Below are 16,265 nucleotides of genomic sequence, written 5' to 3'. Positions count from 1 at the left end.
TATTTAAGTTAATCTTCATCCCCTTTCTGTTGATATGCTTGTTTACTCTAGGCTAACGCCTCAATTGATCAACTAGCCTTTTTTCTGCGTTTTCGTGCGCATTACCTTTTTTATGAAATTCACTTGAATGGAATTGTAATTTTGATACTAAATTTGTGGTTTTTATGTAGGTAAATTCGAGAAGAAACGTATAACGGGGACCAAATATTCAATTGAATATGAAAGGGGTCTGCAACGAAAGGGTAAAGAAGAAAAACGATTCAAATGTGAACAGTGTAACTATGGATTCACGCAGAAGAGTTCTTTGAACATCCATCAACGCATTCACACTGGTGAAAAACCCTTCAAATGTGATCGGTGTGAATATAATTGTACACGCAAGAGTACTTTGATCAGACATGAACGCATTCACAGTGGTGAAAAACCCTTCAAATGTGATTGGTGTGAATATAGATCCAGTCGGAAGTATCGTTTGAAGTCACATCTACTAGGCATTCACAGTGGTGAAAAACCCTGCAAATGTGATCAGTGTGACTATCGATGCATGCATAAGGGAATTTTGATCATACATCAACGCATTCACAGTGGTGAAAAACCCTTTAAATGCGAACAGTGTGATTATGCAAGTACGTGGAAGAGCGATTTGATCAAACACTGGCCTATTCACAGTGGTGAAAAACCCTTTAAATGCGAAAAGTGCGAATATGCTAGCTCGATCAAGAGTACTTTGATGAAACATCAACGCATTCACAGTGGTGACAAACCCTTCAAATGTGATCAGTGCGACTATAAATTTACGCAGAAGAGTAATCTGACCGTACATAAACGTAGAAGACACATGCACGATTAGATGGATTTACATTTTAAATGTGTTGGACAAAAACCCTATTTAATCCTTTTCTGAAATGAATGAATGGGCCAAAACTGTGTCGCCATTTTCAGAACTAATTTGAATTGAACTGAGTTTCATTTTCATATCATATAAAACAACATAACAGTAATGTTACTTTTCATAGCTAAACAAGATTAACACAATTTTTTAAAATACAATTTTTGTTAATTTATCGTTATTTAGATTTAAGACAAAATCTGAGTTTAAAAATGCTCATATAGCCTATTTTGTGCAAATGAAAAGTTAATTCACGAAAATAGATCATTATGGTATTTGTATTAACAATTTTAAAGTAGCTACATGTAAAGCGTGTCTTTTTCTTTTCGAAACAAGTCTATTTTCAGTAACGTGACTTGTTTTCCATTCTTTTTATGAATTTGTTCCAGTTGCCTATGTAAAATGTTTTGTAGTCTCGAAGAATTTTGCGCGATAATTGAAAATGTATTTTTTTCTAATAATATTTTACAATCTATTTGAAAAGTTACTAACTTATTTAAAAAACTAAATTTCAGGTAAGTTAACCTGTTTCTAATTGTTGAAGCCTGTGGTCATTTAAGATATTAATGTAATCGTATTGTCAGCGTTTTAAAAACCTTTCATATACGATTTGAACGAATTGTCAGTAATAGACCCGTTTCAAAAAGGGCGAGGGGAAAAGTAAAGTATGGTTCATATAGGGTTACAACGGAAAATCAGAAAGGTAAAAGAGATAGAGAGTGGAAAACATGGAGTAAAGATAAAATATTAAGTCCCGCCTCCGTTTCCACCCTCCACCCACCCATGAGGGGGATTGTCGACTATCACGCGCGCACCGGACGCCTTTTCAGGCCTTCTTAAAGTAAATCCCTTCTTGGTTCTATACCCAAAAAGAATTATTGGCTTACCTTTATACTATATTTCGAAAAAATGAAGTCGTTGTGTAAATAACGTTTTTATTATACAGTTAAATAATATCACGATAATAAGATGCTGACAGTGTTATCATCGCTAAGTTTATCCAGTTGTCTTATATTAATTTAAGACTTGGAGAGAACCATTTCAAAATGTGTTAATTGCGCACCGTGTTTTCATTTTCGTTTCACACTTTGCTGTTCTTGACAACTGTAGTAGATGCTCACTAAGAAAAAAGTTTTCGTTCATGGAAAAATTGTAAAAGCCTATCGTTACGGATTAATCACCGGACAGGCTATATCGTATTATAAAATTGTGAAATGTAACTAGCCTAACGTCTAAACGGGAAACTGGTAGTAATACGATGTTTGTGTTAGTTATTTATGAAACCTTCACGACAATATTTAACGTAACCCTTTTTCTAAACTATAATTAACAGTAATTATATCTTCGCTATTGAAGAATATTTTTTCCATAATAATTGATTAATCATAATTTGCGTCTTTCCTTACTTTAACTTCGTGATCACTTCTTGTTCTAGTTGTTTTCGGCAGAAACAGGAGAGACAGCAAAATTGTCGCTAAGCTTAACTTTACCGTTGAATTCATGGTTGCGTTTTTTCACTTCTTAGTAGGTGTTATCATGCACCTACAGAGGTTTAATGGCAGAACATGGCTGTTCATATTGTCACGTATATTTTATTATACCTTTATTATGGGGAAGTTTGCATTCTGTATTACGCAAGTGTCTAACGTGGGATCAAGTTTGAATCTTCCACGTTCTCAACGCATGTATTAGATTTGATAAGGTCAAATCTTTGGAAACCGCTGTTTCGATTCGGACATCGATTATTGTTTCTGAACTTGTTCTGTTTGCCTTTGTGTCTTTTTAAGCCTAAGCATAACCTGTTACATCAATTGCCTTTGGATTGTGAAATGTTTGTGATGCGAGTTGTATGATATAATTTGAGGTTTTAATCTATTTCCTTTCTGTAGGAAAATCCAAGAAAAAATGTTCAACTCGATACAAATGTTCACCTGAAAATGAAAGGGAGCTTGAACTTGACATTCGAAAGGATATCAAAGAAAACCGCTTCAAATGTGATCAGTGTGACTATGCTAGTACGCGGAAGGATGATTTGATCAGACATCAACGCATTCAAAGTGGTGAAAAACTATTTATATTTGATTAGGCCCACATTCAGCCTCGAACAGCGTGGGTAATAAGGCGGTGGGCGCCGGTGGCACAGGGCAAATGACCAGTTTAAAAATTGCCTGGACCAGTTTAAAAATTAAATCGGAGGGGGGTCAGTGGTCCACGGGACCACTAAGAAAATTCAAGGGTAGCCAGAGTCCTACCATTATCCCTCAACTATTTCAATTACCCACTTCTTTAGTTTAGCAAACTAAACACTGGCCCAATGTCCAATTTTAAAAAATCCTTATTTCCCACCATGGCCTCGAACCACTCAGCATGGCTGACGGAAATACGTCACTAGTCGATTCGTTAATCACGTGTTTTAATTATAGTCAATGATTGAGACAGAAATTATGTTTAAAATGATAATTAGGGTTAAGAAAAAGAACCTTGGATTGTTTATATTGTTCGTCGTTATAAGTGCGGCGTTTTACTTCACTCGCGGTCGTGATTACGTCATGATGAAATTTCAACCAATGACCGAAGAGGATGATTTTGAATCTGATGATGTGGTTTTTTTTTTCATTATTTCGTCGAGCTAGGGTCACAAGGGATCATACAGCTCCAATACTATATACATATACATAGATAGTTACATAGTCACAAGGGATCACACAGCTCCAATACTATATACATATACATAGATAGTTATATAAAAATGTGTCTGAGGGTTAGATAGTTATATAATTATATTATAATTTATTATCCTGTAAATTTTCCCACGGAAATTATTGAATATGAAGAAGAATTTAAAGTTCAAAAGGATGTTTTGTATCAGGTGATTTTGGAGTCAGTTTAATGACGTGGAATATTTTGAATTATACGAATATGTACGCGTTCGACTAGTGTATTTAATCAGAATTAGTAAAATTATAAATTGAGTTAAACACCTTAATAATACAAAAAATTAAATTTCGTAATAAAATTAATGAACTTCTTAACGTTACATGTTTGCTTGTTATTTATGTACAGTCAATTAAGCCTTATACACCCGTAACATTTAAGCAAGTAATTTTTACAAATAAAATTCTTATGTTTAAACATTTTTAAACTTTAGGTGTACTATATAATAATAATCTTGATTTCACTTTAACACACAAGAAATCAGACCAGTGTAACTATCTATTGAATTTACAGTTTTGTTTTGCAAATTAATTTTTATTTATCAACTTTAAGACTTCGAAACCTTTTTAGTATAATCTATGGCCAGGGATAAATTCAATTTTAGAAGTAGGAACGGTTAGTATTTACTTCAGTTCGACTCATAGCCCAGCATAGACCCCTCCCTCCAACACGTAACGAAAATTTTATATTATCCTATTGGTTCACTTAAACTACGTTTTGATGACGTTGCTGATGGGGGCGTCGAAAAATACGTAGTTCCTTTTTGCCTCTATCTCTATGACCCGACTTTTCTTTCATACCCCCCATCCCGGGGAAGGGGGTCCGGGGCTTTGACGCGCGCCCACATTACTCTGTTCTCCATTCCTACTTCTAAAATTGAATCTATCCCTGCTATGGCAAAATAGAATGTATTGCAACACATGTCTCAATGAAATTTCTGGTCATTCGAATCAATAGAATCGTCCGTGGGCGTATGATCGAGTGGGCTATGACTTTCCTACTTGGAGAAGAGAGTGGGATGGAAACTTCATCTCTTTACCTATAAAGTAGCCTCTATAAACACATCTATGGCCACTACGTTCTCCGAGCATCCTCGCTGTTTCGGTATGGGGTAATACGGTACGAAAACGTCAAAGATGCCCATTATGTCTTAAAAATAGAAACTACTCTCATACAAATACAATGGTGCTACGCGGCAGAACTTAATAATCAACTATGGAAGGGTAGTGGCGTCCGCAAGGTACTCCTGGAGACTTTCATTGCCGCACATGTTCCACCAAAATTTTACTCCAGCCCACCATTTCCTCCAAGTTAACTCATTGAGCTTCCATGGAGCAATGAAAATGGGAGAAGTATTTGAGGTCATCAGTTAAAGACCGTTTCTGCAGAATCAAGGTCTGCAATTTTTATTGTTCCTTGATAACGCTCATTCGCCTTGAAAAGTTCATATTTAGAATTGAATAATGCTCTCTTTCAAGCACTTTATTTAAAATTTCAAAAGGGAAATTAGGGAATGCTCTATGCCCGTGCCAGGCTGCCAGCGTGGGAGCGTGCGGCAGGCTGCGTTGCCTGCGTGCCGCCCTTAAACCATCGTCTGCTACCATGACTGCTACACAATTTAAACCGAAACTGGCCCGCCCAACATGGCAATCCCTAAATTACCGCCAACTTGGAATCTGCCGAAAATTGCCGAAAGTAAAATAGTACTTTTACCACTATGCGTCGTCTGCTAGAAAACACCCTTTGGCTAGATTGACTTGGCTTTCGACTTAGGCGGTAAAATAGAGTAGTAATTCGGCAAATCAAAAGACTAGGCGGTAAAATCCAAAAAACCATGATTAAAGCTAAATAAAGACTTCATTTGAATATAATAACGCAAGACCATTTAAATACGTTTAAATATTCCAAATCAAAGTAATTAAAACGTTTTCTCTCAACAAAAAAGCCGGCGATACAGTAGTATGTTTATTTTCGGCATTTTTCGAAACAAATCAAAATTAAAGCTAATTAACGACTCAAACAAGTTTAAATTAATCTTATAATGCTCTTTCAAAATTTTCGGACATTTAAACATCACTTAAGTGGAAAAACTAAACTTGAAATCCACTAAACTCCTCCATTGTCTAACGCAATGCCATTTAAACACGTTTAAATAATACTAATCAACGTAAATTCGAACGTTTACTCTCATAAAATAACAGCGCGAAAACTTAGCGGTAAAATTGTCTCTTCACTTTTGGCATTTTCCAAAAGAAAGAAATAAAAAACACTAATTAAAACTTCTATTGGTTCTATCCAACCATTTAACGCCAAAAAATTAAATTTCGGCAATTTCCAGAAAAACCCCATATATAACTAACTAACTAATTAAGTAAATAGTTTTCGAATACCAAATCGTTTTGCTAGTTGTACCGAACCACGTAGCACATAAATTGACAACAATGACCATTAAAATAATTTTACAATTAACTTTAATCATTCTCGGCGTATTAATATTCCAATTTAAACATCAATTCAGTAGAAAATTCGCTTAATACCGATTAAGTTTCATCATCGTCTAATGCAAATGCCTTTACACACCTTTAATCATTAATTACCAAAGTTAATTATACTTAAATGAATTCGTTACGATTTACCTCATTCAAATAACCCGCTAAAAAAACATGGCTGTCCAATCCAGGCGGTAAAATAGTGTATGGCCACTTCGGCATTTTACAAAAATCACGTCAGTTGCCTACTCTAGAGCCTAGATGGCAACCCCATCCCCATCGCCGTGAAACAAATCAATAGAAAAATGGCTGTCCAATCCAGGCGGTAAATTAGTGTATGGCCACTTCGGCATTTTACAAAAATCACGTCAGTTGCCTACTCTAGAGCCTAGATGGCAACCCCATCCCCATCGCCGTGAAACAAATCAATAGAAAAATGGCTGTCCAATCCAGGCGGTAAATTAGTGTATGGCCACTTCGGCATTTTACAAAAATCACGTCAGTTGCCTACTCTAGAGCCTAGATGGCAACCCCATCCCCATCGCCGTGAAACAAATCAATAGAAAAATGGCTGTCCAATCCAGGCGGTAAATTAGTGTATGGCCACTTCGGCATTTTACAAAAATCACGTCAGTTGCCTACTCTAGAGCCTAGATGGCAACCCCATCCCCATCGCCGTGAAACAAATCAATAGAAAAATGGCTGTCCAATCCAGGCGGTAAATTAGTGTATGGCCACTTCGGCATTTTACAAAAATCACGTCAGTTGCCTACTCTAGAGCCTAGATGGCAACCCCATTGCCGTAAAACAATACAAAACAATGAAAAAATTGCTGTCCACAACAGGCGGTAAAATATGATATCAACACTTTCGGCAATTTCCAGAAAAACCCTATTTAAAGCTAACTAACTAATTAAGTAAATTGTTTTCAAATACCAAATCGTTTTGCTAGTTGTACCGAACGATGTAGCGCATAAATTCACAACAATCACATTTAAAATAATTTTATAAGTAACTTTCTTCTATCTCGGCATTTTAATTTCCTAATTTAATCATTAATTAAAATGAGAAACCCCTTAAAACCGATTATACTCTATCATTGTCTAATGCAAAGAGCTTTAAATGCGTTTATTCATCACTAATTAAATTTAATTTTACTTTAAAGTCTTCATTACGATTTCTCGCATTCAAATAACCCACGGCCAAAAATGGCTGTCCAAAACCGACGGTAATTTAGTGTTCTATACTTTTTTGGTACTTTAAAAAGGGACCTAAGTTACTGTAGAGTCTATACATGGCAAACACTTTGCTGTAAAACAACTCACGAGAAAAATATTGCTGTAGGAAACAGGCGGTAAGATAGTGTTTTAATGTTTTCGGCGTATTACAAACAAAAATAATCAGGGGCGTGCCAACCTTTTTACTGGAGCGGGGGCAAAATCCTACACTGGTAGAGAGAGTTGTGTAAAAAATTTTGCACTTGTGTAAACAACTTTGAGCCACCTTAACCTCTTTCCAAACTCATACAAGAGCAAAAATTATTTTGCAGTACTTCAATGTTGTTCAGCACTCATCAATGATCTAAGGCTATACAGTATCTCGCATGCACTGTAAAGTTACGAAGAGGTCCGCATGAACGTGAGATTTAATGCCTGGCCAATTCAATACTCGTGGGATACAGTGGCCACGATTCTATAAGGTGCCATTTCTAGAGTAGCATACATTTCTCTCTTTTCGTAAATCGTAGAAAATAGTAAAAATGCAAAGAAAATATGTCTTTAGCCAGAAGTCCATTAAATTAGCCTAGGAAGTAACCAAAAGCGGGGTTTGGGACTCCCCTCTCTTGTGTAGCAATACTGAAGAAGGGCGACACAATTTGCCCTATCGAGAGAGAAAAAACTATTGGCTGAAAATGAACAATGTATGTCTAAAAGGACGAGAAAACGCCCGCTTTCACCATGGAACTAACTAACGCTAGGGACGGTCCGCACCAATAGAACTTACATTAGTCTCTCTGAAAAACATTCGTTGATAAACCCTCCCGCTTTTAACTCCCCCCTCCTGAAATTTGGTGATTCAAAACGGAAATGAGCTAGATTCTTAACGCCATCTATAATTTAGTTTTAGTACTAACATGCGGGATCTGCTGTAGAAGTCGTATGCTATGTTAGGCGTGGCGTTACCATGGCGTAACATTTGTGTAAATTGTGCTATTATGGAACTAATTAACGCATAGATATTCATTTTATCCCTAACCTTGAAACATAATTTATTTGCGGAACTAAGTATTTAACACTTAAAAGATTGTACCGTTGTTTTTAAAGTAATTATAAATATGGATTTGTGTGTATAGTGATTGTAGAAGTGACAATCGCCAAGCTCAAAAACAGTACATGAAATATGCAGAGTTTATCGCTTTTCCTAAACCTATGCGTAATAATGAAATAGCAAACTGCTTTTAAGGCTTTTTGCTACCCGCTGCTTTTAAAAAATTGAATCACTTTTCCGGTTCGCACCAAATACTCGCTAGGGTGCGTTGTCACCGAACATTTCTCAGATATTCACGCTTGCGGACCGTCCCTAGCGTTAGTTAGTTCCATGGTAATACCATAATCCTCTCTTTCGCTTTTAATATATCGAGCAAACGTAAAAAATAATTCACAATGCTTAACCTTAATAGAGCAATTAAATGCTATACATAAACATACTAAAACAATTAAATGCTATGCTTAAACTTTCTATTATTTCCTCTTAAAATACACGAAAGGAAAATATCACCTCAGCACAATTCTCTCCCATTCACTCTCCCTTCAATGAACGATGTGGCTAAAAATGGCTGTCCAAACAAGGCAGTAAGATAGTTTCGGCAGGGATATATTTAATTTTAGAAGTAGGAATGTAGAACGGTTAGTATTTACTTCAATGCGACTCATAGCCCAGTATAGAGCCCCTCCCTCCAGCACGTAACGAAAAGTTTAAATCATCTTATTGACTCACTTAAACTACGTTTTGATGACGTTGCTGACGTGGACGGCGAAAAATACGTAATTCCTTTTTACCTCTGTCACTATGACTCGCCTAGCTTCTATCATACCCCTCCGTCCCGTGGAAGGGGCTTTGACGCGCGCCCACATTACTCTGTTCTCCATTCCTACTTCTAAAATTAAATCTATCCCTGGTTTCGGCATTTTCATAAGACACCCTAATTAAACCTAAAAACTATTTAAGTAAGTTTTTTTGGAACACCAAATATTTTTAATAGTTCTACTCTATCTTACCACCTGTTTCCTACAGCAATATTTTTCTCGTGAGTTGTTTTACAGCAAAGTGTTTGCCATGTATAGACTCTACAGTAACTTAGGTCCCTTTTTAAAGTACCAAAAAAGTATAGAACACTAAATTACCGTCGGTTTTGGACAGCCATTTTTGGCCGTGGGTTATTTGAATGCGAGAAATCGTAATGAAGACTTTAAAGTAAAATTAAATTTAATTAGTGATGAATAAACGCATTTAAAGCTCTTTGCATTAGACAATGATAGAGTATAATCGGTTTTAAGGGGTTTCTCATTTTAATTAATAATTAAATTAGGAAATTAAAATGCCGAGATAGAAGAAAGTTACTTATAAAATTATTTAAAATGTGATTGTTGTCAATTTATGCGCTACATCGTTCGGTACAACTAGCAAAACGATTTGGTATTAGAAAACAATTTACTTAATTAGTTAGTTAGCTTTAAATAGGGTTTTTCTGGAAATTGCCGAAAGTGTTGATATCATATCTTACCGCCTGGTTTTGGACAGCAATTTTTCTATTGATTTGTTTCACGGCGATGGGGATGGGGTTGCCATCTAGGCTCTAGAGTAGGCAACTGACGTGATTTTTGTAAAATGCCGAAGTGGCCATACACTAATTTACCGCCTGGATTGGACAGCCATTTTTCTATTGATTTGTTTCACGGCGATGGGGATGGGGTTGCCATCTAGGCTCTAGAGTAGGCAACTGACGTGATTTTTGTAAAATGCCGAAGTGGCCATACACTAATTTACCGCCTGGATTGGACAGCCATTTTTCTATTGATTTGTTTCACGGCGATGGGGATGGGGTTGCCATCTAGGCTCTAGAGTAGGCAACTGACGTGATTTTTGTAAAATGCCGAAGTGGCCATACACTAATTTACCGCCTGGATTGGACAGCCATTTTTCTATTGATTTGTTTCACGGCGATGGGGATGGGGTTGCCATCTAGGCTCTAGAGTAGGCAACTGACGTGATTTTTGTAAAATGCCGAAGTGGCCATACACTAATTTACCGCCTGGATTGGACAGCCATTTTTCTATTGATTTGTTTCACGGCGATGGGGATGGGGTTGCCATCTAGGCTCTAGAGTAGGCAACTGACGTGATTTTTGTAAAATGCCGAAGTGGCCATACACTAATTTACCGCCTGGATTGGACAGCCATTTTTCTATTGATTTGTTTCACGGCGATGGGGATGGGGTTGCCATCTAGGCTCTAGAGTAGGCAACTGACGTGATTTTTGTAAAATGCCGAAGTGGCCATACACTAATTTACCGCCTGGATTGGACAGCCATTTTTCTATTGATTTGTTTCACGGCGATGGGGATGGGGTTGCCATCTAGGCTCTAGAGTAGGCAACTGACGTGATTTTTGTAAAATGCCGAAGTGGCCATACACTATTTTACCGCCTGGATTGGACAGCCATGTTTTTTTAGCGGGTTATTTGAATGAGGTAAATCGTAACGAATTCATTTAAGTATAATTAACTTTGGTAATTAATGATTAAAGGTGTGTAAAGGCATTTGCATTAGACGATGATGAAACTTAATCGGTATTAAGCGAATTTTCTACTGAATTGATGTTTAAATTGGAATATTAATACGCCGAGAATGATTAAAGTTAATTGTAAAATTATTTTAATGGTCATTGTTGTCAATTTATGTGCTACGTGGTTCGGTACAACTAGCAAAACGATTTGGTATTCGAAAACTATTTACTTAATTAGTTAGTTAGTTATATATGGGGTTTTTCTGGAAATTGCCGAAATTTAATTTTTTGGCGTTAAATGGTTGGATAGAACCAATAGAAGTTTTAATTAGTGTTTTTTATTTCTTTCTTTTGGAAAATGCCAAAAGTGAAGAGACAATTTTACCGCTAAGTTTTCGCGCTGTTATTTTATGAGAGTAAACGTTCGAATTTACGTTGATTAGTATCATGGATTAACTAACGCTAGGGATAGTCCACTAACCGCGTTTCCCATGTATTTCCATCGCCAACTACATGTTCCGAAGTAGTCATTGATTCCCCCCTTCATTCCCCCAATTTATTGGACCAAACCGGATGTAGATATTGCGCCATCTCTAGGCAAAATAAATAGTTTCGCGGATTTTAAAGATGGCGGCGCCCAATTGAGGCGGGATTTGTATTGTGAGACATTTTGTGATTAAAAACTTAATTAATGCTTAATAAGAGAGGAGAAATCGTTAATTGGTGAGTAAATATTAAAAACCTCATAAGTATTCATAGGTTGTGCAGTACTAATTATGTTATTTCTGCAATTACGAACCTGTTCTGAAGTTTGAATATATTCGACAATTGTGGATTGGTAAGTGTTTGGTGTTAATAACGATATTAATTAATTTGAGAGTGTAAATCTTTCTAATTATGCATTTAATATCCTTATAGATATATTATTTGTAAAATGAGGAAGAAACGGTGTGTTTATAACGGTTGTGTTAGCAATTCCCAGTATAATCATAAACCACACATGAAGGGTGTATTTTTCGTGAACTTCCCAAAACCAAAGAGACAATATGACAAATGTAAGAAGTGGATCGATTGGCTTGCAAGGGAAGACTACCCAATCGAACGGGTTAGTGGGGACACATACTTATGCTCCAAGCATTTTGTCGGTGGAAAAGGGCCGACAGAACTGTTTCCTGATCCCATTCATGAAGTCAAAGTAATATACTCATAAATATGGTAACTTAATTATTAGGATAACCACAATTAATCTAAGTTTTTTAACTCTTCCAGGGGTTGTTATCTATATTGAAACCCAAAAGTTCAATATTAATCTGTGAAGACTCCGCAGTTAGTGTTCTTGAGTTGCAATTAACTCTTATGGTTCTGATGTGGTGATTAAAATTTTACTTATTATATCAGGAAATGCAAATGGATTCTACAAATGATGCACCAGTGAACTCTACCAACGTAGCACCAGTGAACTCTACAAACGTAGCACCAGTGAACTCTACAAACGTAGCACCAGTGAACTCTACAAACGTAGCACCAGTGAACTCTACAAACGTAGCACCAGTGAACTCTACAAACGTAGCACCAGTGAACTCTACAAACGTAGCACCAGTGAACTCTACAAACGTAGCACCAGTGAACTGTACAAACGAAGCACCAGTGAACTCTGCAAACGATGCACTAGTGAACTCTGCAAATGATGCACTAGTGAACTCTGCAAACGAAGCACCAGTGGACTCTAAATATGAAGATAATGATCCTCCGAACTTGCGGAAAATGGTTCATCAATTTCCTATACTATTAGGTTGGTCACAGACATTGCTTGAGAATAACTTTACTGTTAGAAAAATCCATGAAGGTACTGGCTTAACTGTAATAGGTGTTACTATTAATGAAAAGTTACAAGCTTCTTACAAGATAAATAATCATGCAGTGAGTGATGCCTCAATTTTAGCAATATTGCCTGAAAGCATTCAAACACAAGAAGAACTACAGAAAACCATTGCCCTTATGTCAGAGTTAAGAATATGTATTGGAAACGGCGAAGAAAAGTACAAACAAATTTTCAAAACCCGCATGCAACCCTTGGGATTTGAAGACTACTTGGGTGCCATTCACAGTCAAAGGTGCTGCCTAGCTCTATTAAAACAAAAAACTAGACGATGTTTCTATTGTATAAAGCAACGAGACAGTTTTAGAATTACGGCAAAAAGATCGAAAAATAATAACCAAAAAACATTAACTCCTTACCGCAATTTGTCAAAAGATGAACTTATTAGTCAGCTGAGAGAGAAAACGAACAGTGCATTAAATTTAAAGGCTAAAATTAAACGTCAGAAGATTAAACTTGAAAGACATATCAAGAAGCGAGGGGAGACGCCATGAAACTGGAGTTCGGGGAATCATCGCGAGAACTAATTCGATTTATTGAAATATTCAATAAATGGTTCGACATCATGAACGTTGGACATTTAGTTGATCATTCCAGAAACCCAAATATTCGCCCTTTTACGTCGAAAAACGATTCTCGACTTAAGGTAAATTGGTTGCTATAATATGTGATATTTGACCCTTACTTAAATTTATTTGTTTTAGTGGCTGAAAGATGTATTCCTTGTTTATTTGGAAGAGTGGGAACAGTACGTTGCTGAAAAACCCATGAAACGATCCGAAAAAAACAAAATGTTGCTTAGCCAGGAAACTTTGTCGGGTTTGCGGCAAACAAGTAATAGTTACTTTTCCTAGATATTTAAACCTTATTTCTAATTAGTTATGAATTTTAGCTAATTGCCTTTTGGAACTAGTGCCGTTTCTATTGGATAAAGGAGCAAAGTTTGTTCTAACAGACCATTTTAATCAAGACCCGCTAGAGCAATACTTTAGTAAGCAACGCCAAGCTTGTAAAGCTGGTTCAATGCCAACCTTGTACAAATATTCCCGTAGTGCACCAAAATTACAATGTCTAAAAGAGGGTCGTGTAAAAATTAAGATTGGTGGTGGCAACACAGTTTAATACTACAGTTTATTACAATTTTGTCATAGTATCGTCATTGACAAATTAAAGGAACATTTAACCGAAATTACAATTTATACCAATCATATCACAGTTTATTACAATTTTACCATTGTATCGTCATTGCCAAATAAAAAGGAACATTTCACCGAAATTAAAATTTGTGCCAATCATATCACAGCACCGTCATTGACAAATAAAAGGAACATTTAAACGAAATTACAATTTGTACCACATCACGGTCCTGCCTTTCAACCCATTTGCGAAACTTAATTGGAACCTTTTCAAAATCATTTTCTATTAAAATATTTCCCACCTTCTTTGCTTCGCTGGAACTCTTGTGATTGAGAAGCTTATTTATAATGTATCCAATAACATAATATAGATTGTCTTTCTCTTCTTTTAGTGGAGGATATGAATCATTTTTAGGTGAACTACTTTCGTAACACTTTCCAATAGAGTACAAATGCTGCAACAATACATGCAATCCTTTCAGCATTTCAAGGTCTGGTATTGTACTTTTGTAAGTAGTACGAATGTTACTTATTAAAGTATGAAAATCCAGCTTTAGTGCGTCTTTGAATGTAGTATGCACAAACTCTTCTTTGGTGTTGGTAAATAACGTGGCCAGTAATTTCTTCAATGCCGAGTACAAATCTCCATTTACTTGCATTGAACAAATAAAATCTTTCAACATTTCATTGACAGGATTCTCCTCATCAGCGTATGTTTCAAACTCGTTATTTACTGCAGTTAAGCTCTTTTGCCATGTTTTTTCAAACATTAAATCATACTCGTTTTCTAGTAATGCAGGTTATGATATAATGAAACTGGTAATAAGTTTATAGTATTGCTTACGCTCGACAATTTGGGCACGGCCCTTTGGTTTGGGTGTGCATCTCCTTTTCTTCGTATTTGGTACGGCATTAACTATGTTTGTTAATGGAGGTGTTGGTTCATTAGAAATTTCCTTAACCTCAAAATCCCGTGATACTGCTTCTAAGTCCTCGTCTGCTGTAATGACAATCAATGAAACATGAATGAAACGTGCATTTAATTTAAATTGTTGCTACTTTACCAACACTACTTACCGGAGGAACTTTCTCCATAACTTAATGTTGTAGTTATTGGACGAGAAATACCGAGTAATTCATATGTATGGTTCGAGAACATATTTTGGTAAACAACTAAACAAATGAATATCTTGAAAGACTTATATTTATATTTCATGACAACAAAAGTAATGATTTATAACTCCCACTGTTGCTTCAGCTTTTCATTTTAAAAATATGTTTCAAAGCAGACGACAGGCTGGTCTTTAAATTTTGACGTCATAGGACACGTGATATTTGGTCCAATTTTCTAATGACTTCCTGTTAGGGATAGTACCTGCTGCTAGGGGGCGTTTGGAACAAGCATATTTCATCTTTTAGTTGGAACGAACAATCCCTAGCGTTAGTTAATCCATGTTCGCGTGCTAGGAGGTTCTATACGAGGCGTTTCGAATATATCGTGTAGCTCACCTATGGCCCAAGATGCATACTTTGTGTGTGAAGCCTTACCGCTTTTGGTCTTACTGATAATGAAAGATGAAACGATCTATTATTGAAAATGTAATGGACACAATTTGTAATGCATTGAAAATAACTTAATGAATGGGGAAACAAGGATTTTAAAGAGAAAATGGTGTTAAGGTAAACATCCTTGCGATTTGGGTTGAGCCTTTCGGAAAAATAATGTTATAGTCGTTGCAAACTATCCAAGACGATTTCTTTTCTTCTGACTCAATCGTTGCAATAAGTAAATCGCGATTTTGTCACATACACCGCTTACACTGAGTGTCTACCTTCCTCGGAGAAGTGGCCTTCATATCCTCAAATTATAATGATATCCGACTTATTGAAAATTTTCCACTTTCTCCACCATCATATTCTGCTCAAAAGGGTAACGCCAGTCAAAGTGCTTAATTTGGTGTTACGTGTTAACGAATTGCAGTTACTTGCATTTTAACTCGATCACCTAGAAACAAGAAAGAAGAGAGGACATTATAACGCCTTTCAATAACGGCAGTCATATCATTTTTCTTCCAATTTATTTTATCAGCATATTTATATTGCAATAGACTAAAACCTTAAATATTTTCTTAATAATTAACAACCATTAGTTTCCACTTTCTGATAAGTAAAATCTTCGGAGACAGTCATCTCAATTCGGAGTGGTACTAATGTTTTTTCCGAACTTGTTTTCTTTAACTTTGTGTCATTTTAGTCCTCGGCATGACCGGTTTTATCAAGGGCTATTGAACATAGTAATGTGTTTGATTCAAATTGTAAGGAAGTTTCAGTTTGTTTGCTTTTTGAAGGGAAAATCCGAGAAGCAGCGTTCAA

The 16,265-nt window shown here is 36.2% G+C and overlaps 3 protein-coding genes across 7 annotated transcripts in view; 2 read left to right on the top strand and 1 right to left on the bottom strand.

Moving 5' to 3' along the window:
* The window catches only part of LOC149679303 (uncharacterized), a 36,581-nt gene extending 35,217 nt beyond the window's left edge, over positions 1-1,364 (top strand). Inside the window, exon 2 of the mRNA XM_089834994.1 lies at positions 171-1,364. Within this exon, the coding sequence (XP_089691120.1) occupies positions 171-850 (680 nt within the window). The 3' untranslated portion in view covers positions 851-1,364. The remainder of the gene's footprint in view (positions 1-170) is intronic.
* A 9,961-nt stretch (positions 1,365-11,325) lies between these two features.
* On the top strand, positions 11,326-13,339 carry LOC149679302 (uncharacterized). 2 transcript variants are annotated; one of them, XM_089834996.1, is made up of 6 exons: positions 11,326-11,600; positions 11,688-11,715; positions 11,796-12,072; positions 12,147-12,203; positions 12,276-12,723; positions 12,799-13,339. In XM_089834996.1, exons 3-6 carry the CDS (start codon positions 11,812-11,814, stop codon positions 13,248-13,250), a joined length of 1,218 nt encoding a protein of 405 aa, XP_089691122.1. In that variant the 5' UTR covers positions 11,326-11,600; positions 11,688-11,715; positions 11,796-11,811; the 3' UTR covers positions 13,251-13,339. The 2 variants fall into 2 exon arrangements, with proteins under 2 accessions (XP_089691122.1, XP_089691121.1); XM_089834995.1 differs by having other exon boundaries at positions 12,276-13,337.
* Positions 13,340-13,849: 510 nt separating this feature from the next.
* LOC149679301 (uncharacterized) lies at positions 13,850-15,342 on the bottom strand. Of its 4 annotated transcripts, none has more exons than XM_089835004.1 (4): positions 15,140-15,342; positions 14,970-15,065; positions 14,737-14,892; positions 13,850-14,679 (listed from the first exon to the last, which is right to left on the bottom strand). In XM_089835004.1, exons 2-4 carry the CDS (start codon positions 15,049-15,051, stop codon positions 14,054-14,056), a joined length of 864 nt encoding a protein of 287 aa, XP_089691130.1. In that variant the 5' UTR covers positions 15,052-15,065; positions 15,140-15,342; the 3' UTR covers positions 13,850-14,053. The 4 variants fall into 4 exon arrangements, with proteins under 4 accessions (XP_089691130.1, XP_089691131.1, XP_089691128.1 ...); XM_089835005.1 differs by having other exon boundaries at positions 14,737-14,889; XM_089835002.1 differs by having other exon boundaries at positions 14,970-15,342.
* Positions 15,343-16,265: the final 923 nt, after the last annotated feature.

This window comes from Phalangium opilio, unplaced genomic scaffold, assembly GCF_054372755.1.
Source record: "Phalangium opilio isolate 3A_F unplaced genomic scaffold, DU_Popi_V2 ptg000041l_1, whole genome shotgun sequence".
Lineage (NCBI taxonomy): Eukaryota > Metazoa > Arthropoda > Arachnida > Opiliones > Phalangiidae > Phalangium > Phalangium opilio.
This window is presented reverse-complemented; position numbering and strand designations above follow the sequence as displayed.